The sequence below is a fragment of the Vigna unguiculata genome, chromosome 5 (genome assembly GCF_037176805.1).
Source record: "Vigna unguiculata cultivar grain cowpea cultivar isolate G323 ecotype 2 chromosome 5, ASM3717680v1, whole genome shotgun sequence".
NCBI classification, from domain to species: Eukaryota; Viridiplantae; Streptophyta; class Magnoliopsida; order Fabales; family Fabaceae; genus Vigna; species Vigna unguiculata.
Window position 1 is genome coordinate 45,589,547 of NC_140796.1, and position 8,533 is coordinate 45,598,079.

The 8,533-nt window shown below is 29.3% G+C and overlaps 1 protein-coding gene across 1 annotated transcript; it reads left to right on the forward strand.

Annotated features, from left to right (window-relative positions):
- Nucleotides 1-2,663: 2,663 nt before the first annotated feature.
- On the forward strand, nucleotides 2,664-4,453 carry MYB49 (myb domain protein 49). Its single transcript, XM_028071377.2, has 3 exons — nucleotides 2,664-2,897; nucleotides 3,120-3,249; nucleotides 3,565-4,453. Exons 1-3 carry the CDS (start codon nucleotides 2,768-2,770, stop codon nucleotides 4,427-4,429), a joined length of 1,125 nt encoding a protein of 374 aa, XP_027927178.1. The 5' UTR covers nucleotides 2,664-2,767; the 3' UTR covers nucleotides 4,430-4,453.
- The last annotated feature ends 4,080 nt before the right edge of the window (nucleotides 4,454-8,533 follow it).

Genomic DNA, 8,533 nt, shown 5'->3' on the forward strand with positions numbered 1-8,533 from the left:
CGTTAGGCTAGCCGATGATACTCCGATGCTACATTAAAAATAATAATTTAATATCCTTTTATAGCATCATCTAGTCCAGAATTTTAATTTGTTAGTATCGGTCCAACCAATGTTACATACCGTAAATTATTTTATTTTTTTGTACATATCTACGTCGGCTTAGTCGACACTACTCGTGACTCAAGCTAGCGTCCACAGCTGGCTCATGAGTCATGCTACTAAGGTTAGCTTCCACATTTTTTTTCGTTGGAACGCTAAACTGACGCTAATCTTTCCATTAGTGTCAACTTTTACTCTTCCCTTACATTCTTGCAGTGTGAATAGAATGGATAACTGTTCACGGTTGTTCTCTCTCGCCACACCTATATTATATTTAAGACATCATATATATATATCTAAAATTTTCTTTTTTTTTTCGGTTAGTACGGTTGTTTAATTTTTTTTTTTTTACTTCACAATCAATAAAAGTATAAATTTAGGACTCGTTACTATATTACCTATGACTTATTATCATAATTTTAAAATCCACGTGATTTGAAATTTAGTTACTGGTGCAGCCAACCTACTGCAGAGTTCATTTTCCATAAGCAATCAAGGTATCTCAAACTCATAGGAGCGAAACAAAGTTTCCACATGATGAAGAATAAATGCGAAAAAAAGATAAGATTTTACTTTACAGATAGCAAGCTGGCGACAGAAGATGGTCAAAAACCAGTGATGGGAAAGCTTGTTCTTTTTTCTGTGTTAGAAAACTTATTTTGAAACTGATAAAATACTTCACACTTGATTCAAAGATATATTTCTGTTTTCTAATGGAAAAACTATAATTTGCAGAATAAAACAATTCATATACGAACATAAAACAATTATTTGACCATACAGTTTCTGTGAACAAAGTTAGAACTTAGAAACGCGTCATGCATGAACAAAGATTAATGAAATGAAATCGAAGACACTGTTGATGAAGTGACATGTAAAAATAAAAGGAAAGGGTGTTATTTATTTGTGTGTTTGAAAAGGTAGATATAGTCTGAAGAAGACGTTTTGCGATGTGGTGTTGATAGAAGTTCAACCTCAAACAGTGAAAATCTTGCATAACAGCTGAGGCTAGTTATATGCATGAGCTTGCGATGAATACGTAGCATATCGGTGCTGCACTGTAGCACAGTCTATTATGGTAGGGTTATTCTGTTGCATGTTCATCGATCATGCACAACACAATCCACGCTAAACTCACCCTCTCATCATGCTCAACAACTATAACAATGTCTGCTGCACAGTGACTCACTCAAACTTGTTATTCTAGTGTTAACAATTTCTTACAGAATTTATTTAACACATTTTATTGGGGATCCATACCGATTAAAAAATCAAATTTATATCATATAAATGATAAGAACCTCACTTTTTAATTTATAATTTAGTTTCTAGGATTAAGGTAGATTTGAAGTCTAATCTTAATATAGTATTGGAATTATTTAAAAAATGATTAAATATATTTATAATCATCTTGATGTAAAATTGAAATTCATTTATGTTTTAAACTTTGATATATTTTAATTTCTAAATTTTAAAAATATGGGCTATAAACTTTTTAACCTAACGACATTAATTCTTTTATGCATTAATCAATATGCACTAATCAATATTTTAAGTTAACATTTGACTTGGAATGTCTTAGAATGTCTCAAATAGTTCAAAAGTCGGGCTACACCATCATTTAATACTTTTAAGAAATTTAATTCAGTTGGATTAGAAATATTATATTTATTTATTTTTAAAGTTTGAGAACGAAATTATATCAAAATTTAAAATAAAAATAAATTTTAATTTTATGTCAAAGTTTAGGAAAAAAAAATATATTTAACCTATTAAAAAACTTATCCAAATTAGATTTGTTCTTTGTTAATGTGGCAGAGATTTAGCATCAAATAAAATTTTATAAGTGAATATAAATTTTAACTTTAGACTTAGACAAAGTACGATAAAAATATTTATTTCAAAATGTAAGTATATATTTCTGGATTCTCAAAATATTTTTTTAACTATTAAATAACCTCTCAAACTACAGTGAGATATTGAATGTGATGGCTGTAATAATATTTAAGTAGCAATGTTTAATATAGTTCAAACTTATGATGGTGAGGGTCTGAAACTAGTGATAGAGTGAACGTTGAAGTGAATTAAATTGAGTCAAATTCAAACTCATCACGACAAGAATAGTCTCGGTTCATTACGAAAGTGAGCTCATTTCCTCAGTTTGTACTCTGTTCATTTTGTTCAATAAGTTCAAAGTTATATATACTCTCTTTCTATTTCACTGAAATAAAAAAGAACATTTACTACTCAGCTAATTTTTACTGTACAATAAAAATAAAAATGAGGGTGTAATCAGAAAATAAAAATAAAAATGGGGAACATATAAAAAGTTCATCTTGACTCATAATATAAATTTTTAAATTTCAATGTTGATCCTACGTGGGAGTGTATTTGTAAATTTTGTGAAGATTATAGACACGTCAAGCAAGTAATAAACATAGGAGTGAAAGGACGGTACCGAATCCCATTGACTTCAACATGTTTCTTAGGTAGATTGCCTTCCACTTAGCTTCTACTATATATACACACGCTTTCTCCCTCATTATCCTACAGCTACTAATTACGCTCCTTTCTTTTTCTCTTTCTGTTTTTCAGACACAAACTATAACCCTTCATCATCAGAGACGTGTTCGGAATTTTCTGTGATTATTGCTCCATCATCTTCATCATGACCAAGTCCTCTACTGAAAAAAATGGCCTCAAGAAGGGTCCTTGGACCCCAGAGGAAGATCAGAAACTCATCGATTACATTCAAAAACATGGACATGGCAAATGGCGAACCCTACCCAAAAATGCAGGTAACAGTAATTATACTTTATTCTTAAGAGACCTAGTGGTTCTAACTAGCTTTATGCAAGATTTTGCCAACTTTCTACTTCACACAGTTATCGAACAAACTTCAAATGAATCTTGTATTATATATCTGTAAATAAAATATTGCTGGAAACCGAGTCAGACCAGAAAAAGATTAACCTAACATAAAGCTTTGTGTTTTTTGTTTTGCAAAAACATAAATATAGGACTAAGAAGATGTGGAAAGAGTTGTCGGCTTCGCTGGGCGAACTACTTGAGACCTGATATAAAGAGAGGGAGATTCTCATTTGAAGAAGAAGAAGCCATAATCCAGTTACACAGTGTTTTGGGAAACAAGTAAGTCCTGCATTATTTTTTGTCCTAATAACCTTTTTTTTCTTGTTGGTACATGCATATTTCCTCAGTCTACTTTAACAATGTATTTAAAAAAAGAACCCTTTTTGAATTTATATGTATGGTATACAGAATCGCCAACTAATGCATGGACTTTAGACCCTGTGAACCATTAAAATTCATTTTGTAGTAGCTAGACAACTATGCAAAGTCAATGATGCATACAATAACAAACAATATTTTCTTTTCTTTTGTCTGGTTGCAGCACAGCAAATTAATTATTATTGATTTCTAAATGGAAATTTTTGTCCTGCGCAGGTGGTCTACAATTGCTGCTAACTTGCCAGGAAGAACAGATAATGAGATCAAGAATTATTGGAACACCCACATCAAGAAAAAGCTTTTCAAGATGGGGATTGATCCTGTGACTCACGCACCACGCCTTGATGTTCTTCAACTTGCCTCCATTCTCAACACATCTTTGTTCAATTCATCACCCCAATTTAACTACCCTTCAGGAAGATCAGTGATAAACCCAAGCCAGCTTCTGAGTTTGCTCTCCACTCTTCTCTCGTGTCAAACCAGAAACAACGTTAACCCTGATAATGTATTCAACCATAGTAATTTCCACCAAAATGATAACCAACTCTTGCAAAATCAACCCCAATCTTCCCAAATGCAGCTTCATGATACCTTACAAACCTTCCAACCAAACCAGGTTTCACTTCAAGAAAACCTGATTTCTAAGTCTAATCCATTGAACATGGAACTCCACCAACTCATGAAAAGTAAATTAGAGAATCAAACCTCTCCGATTCCTACCTCTTTTAGCCACCAAAACACCCTTCCAAATCTGTGGCACTGTAACAATGGAGACAACATTTCAGACCTATCAGTTGCGCAATCATCATCAGCTATGCAGTGTTTCTCTTCACCCAAGTTCAACACCATATTCAACAGTCTCTTGGAAAATCAGAATCTGTGTAACAACGAGGGGGTGCCGAATTTCAATTTAAGCTCACTGTTATCTTCCACAACTTCATCTTCCAGCCCAAGTGCTTTGAACTCATCATCTTCCACGACCTTTGTCAACGGAACCACAGAAGATGAAAGAGACACTTACGGCAGCAACATGTTAATGTACAACATTTCCAATGGCTTGAATGACTCTGGACTTTTGTGATTCAACTCCATTATTGCTAGTTCAGCTGTGTGATTTGTTTTAGTATCTCAAAATTTGTTTATTTCGGTTCAGACTTTGGTATTACAATCATATATGTATGAAATATTTATTTATTACTATATATTTTCTAGCTTCTTTCATTCCATTTTTTCTGAGAGTTTATATGTTTAATTTTCCTTAAATATTTAATGTCTTGTCTCGTGGCCGTATGAAAACATTAGAAATAAATAACTAAAAACTATTAGAGAAAAATGAGTTATACATTATACATATTCATATATTTCAAATTATATTAAACAAATATATAACTTTGTCCATTCATGATATTAAGTTAACCTAGCTACTTAACTTAAATAGGTGGCAAGAATAAATGAATAGCATGCTAGAATTAATTGTCAAAATTATAACCGAGCACACGAATTATTTCTCATAAAATTTCAATTAAATGGCTTAATTAATTAACACTGCCCATATATATGATTCTGCCATTTATTAAAAGTTTAAGCAAACTATATATTGGAACTACTTAGGTAGACACGTGCTATTAACCATTTTTCATCTACTCATTTATCTAAAATCACAATTTATATTTCAATGTGATTGTGGATTATATCTAATATAAATTTAAACATGCACTTAATTAGAACTTGTTGTATTTCCTTCTTCCAAATATGTGAATGGAATTTGAGTAATTTTAATCGATAATTAGTTTATTTTAAAATATTCTTCGCAGACACTTTTACAAAAAAAAAATGTCATAAATTTAATCATAAAATTTATGAAAATCAGTTGAAAAAATTTGAATTAGTAAATTTTAACAACAAATTAAATGATAAACTATATTTTGATAATTTTATATAAGAACACTTTCAATATTACTCTCTAAATTACATGTGTAAAATAAGAGAAGGTAAATTTGTTTACAACATTTATAATTTTTTTTTTTTAAAAAAATCATTATTATTTTTATTGATTTAGTTTGAAATATAGCGATGTTAATATTTACAAAGAAACTCGAGTAGTATAACTCTATTTATCTATCCACTTTAAGAGAAATTCACTTTATTAGAGAAAATATCATATAATCAAAAAGAGAAAACGTTAAATATAATATTTTCGCCTTACGCAATCTAACCACATGGAATTGGCCAGTTCAATCAGTCAGAAACGCAATTCCAAAGCTTGACTGCAAGATTGATCTGATAGGAAAATTGGGTATAAAATTTGTTAACTGGTTTGAAATAATAGTTTCAACTGAAAAAATAATTATAGAAAAATTGATAATATAATTACTACTACAATCAGTCGAATGCTATGTTATCGATAATTATTATAACAATTATACTGATTTAACTAGTTTTTAATAACATTGTAATGATTGAAATAAAATCAAAGTAGTAAGAAAATCATTATAAAATTGATTACTTTCTTATCATCATATACACTGTCTGATCATAAAATGGGTCTGAGTCTTTTATTAATAATTTGAAGAAAGTGAAAGGCTTGTTCCTTAAGCTTTTACAGAACACAAAGTTGTCTATATTATCGTTTCAATGTCTGAAAACATGTTAGTTTTTCTTTTTTCGGTGGCATACTTTTGTGTCCGATTCTATGTTTGAGAAGTTCGGGACCACTTCAAAAGTGATGCAGAAATTGAAAGGTGGAAAAGATTAGGGTTGAAGGCAACAGTGAATGGAAAATAAAGGTTAATGCATGAGGCACCAAAGTTACGTCTACGTTTCTACTTGTTCTTCAAAGTTTTGACCAACCTACTGTGAGTATTATTACACTGTACATCACTATCTTGTGTTTTCAAAATCAAATATTATTCAATTATATTTATTTTTATTACTAAAATAAAACTCCGAACATATGAAGATTTTCCATGTCTATAGCATTAAGCTCATTACACCTGGCTCTGCTACCTGCATGTTTCACATGCTATAATTAATTCATTAATTAACTATTCCTCCTGTTTCTTTCAATAGCTTGTGTTGTGATTAAACGTTTTAGAAAAATATCATATATAACACTAGAAGAACTTTTTTCATGTTTATTAAAAAAAATAAAACATCAGTTTTGATGCCATTAATTTGTAAACAATAACAATTTTATTATTTATAATTTATATGCAAGGTTACCAAGAGTCTTTTGGAGAAGTTTCTATAAAATTTGAAAAAAAATATATATTAAACGTGTTTTTTCATAAATTAAAACTATTTTATGAATAAATTAAAAATTTAAAACTAAAAAAGTTATGTAAGATACTAGCTTATATACACATTAACTTCAGCTTATAGGATCCAATTTCTCTTTTTCACCCTTAAAATTTCTTTAAAAGAATCACTCGAAAGTATGCCTGTGATGATATGCAGGGCTGTAATTGGTAGCCTTGAGACAATCGTTTATATAAAACTATTTTGTTTTAAAATTTGACAAATTCATATATATATATATATATATATATATATATATATATATATATATATATATATATATAAATTAAAATTAGAAGTCATTCTGTTTTTTCATGAAATTATTTACTTCTTTGAGAAAAAAAAGTCGTTTTCATTTATTAGAGTAAGTATCATTAAAATTTATAACAATTTGTAAATATCTTTTTGGTACAGTAATTCTTTTTAATTATTTAATAAAAAATCTATTGTATATATTAGTAGAAATACATGCCTCTGTATGTATCCCACTCTTCTTTTACCATAACATAAGGTTTATTAAACCATAAAATAAATTTTGATTATTAAAATACAAAATATTAATATACTATACAATAATTTTTATAAAAATATATAAATGATTTTTTGTAATTTTATTATACATAATTTTTGATTATGAAAATAGTTTTTTTTATTGTAGTAATTACTTAAATTTAAAAAATAATTATTAAAAATAGTAAAACTAGAAAATATTTTATTATTATCTATATTGTTGAAGATTCACTATGTATATACAATTTGTTTTTTCAATTTTACCATTTTAATAACTACATTTTTAGATTAAATAATTGTTTATGATAAAAATTATTTTTCAATTTTATCTTTATACTTTCCCAAATTTAAATAATTATGTATATCGTGAGAATCTAGAAAATAGTATTTTAAGAGTGATACTATTTAAAATTATGAGACTCTACTATTTTAAACATAAAATATTTAACTATAAATAGAAATTTCATAAAGAGATCTTATTACTTTCAAACATTTCAAAAAATAATTTTTTTAGAGCTCTCTTCCCCCTCTCTGAGCTATCTAATCATGTGATCACCTGTTTGAATATTAGAGACAACTTGTATGATCCTTGTGATGAGATCTTCAAGTCCATTCGATCAATTCTTCCATTTGAGTAAGTTAGTTTTCAGCTCTTTCTTTTTGTGTAATCTTGATAATCTTTGCAAGTGTCTTCCTTTGAGATTGCATGTGCTCCTTTTGTCTTCTGTTTGGTTATTTACTTATCAATGGTTATGAGGGTATGATGTGATCATCTCTGTGGTATTTCTATGTATAGATAGAGTACCATGTGGCTTAGGAAAGGTGTTGATATTACTAAGCCAATTGAGCTTTTCTTTAGGTAAGGGAAGCTAGTCTTCATGATTTGTGTGGTGTCAGTTTATCAAATTGATGTTTTTATGTTGTTGCTTTTTTGAATTAGGGATGAAATTTGGTTGTGATTGATGAACCCGATATAACATGTATGACAATTGTGATCTTGTGTAATTTGAATTCATAATTTTATATTGAATGTTTGTGAATTGCTTTGGTTTGTTAGTGAGGTAATGGAAATCTGAGCAATTGATCCATTTGGTACAAGTTTTATCTGATGAAAAACTATTTTGACTCAAAGTAATAAAAGAAGAGTACTAAATTGATTCATTGGACAGGTTCAATATTCCTAAATCAATACAAAATTTATGAGTTTCTGATACAACGATAAGCCTCACAATGACACCGTTGAATGTCGTGCCAGCTTTTACGAGTTGATTGGCCTTGAGCATCGACCAGGTGGCATTGAGCGCTGGAAACTCCTGCATGTCTAGGAGCATTTGAGCTCCATAGTGCTGAGCATTGGAATGTTGGCACTAAGTGCCCA

Coding starts and splice junctions, on each gene's coding strand:
- MYB49 (XM_028071377.2), top strand. CDS start 2,768: ATGACCAAGTCCTCTACTGAAAAAAATGGCCTCAAGAAGGGTCCTTGG. Junction 2,898..3,119: donor AACCCTACCCAAAAATGCAG/GTAACAGTAATT, acceptor ACATAAATATAG/GACTAAGAAGATGTGGAAAG. Junction 3,250..3,564: donor CACAGTGTTTTGGGAAACAA/GTAAGTCCTGCA, acceptor TGTCCTGCGCAG/GTGGTCTACAATTGCTGCTA.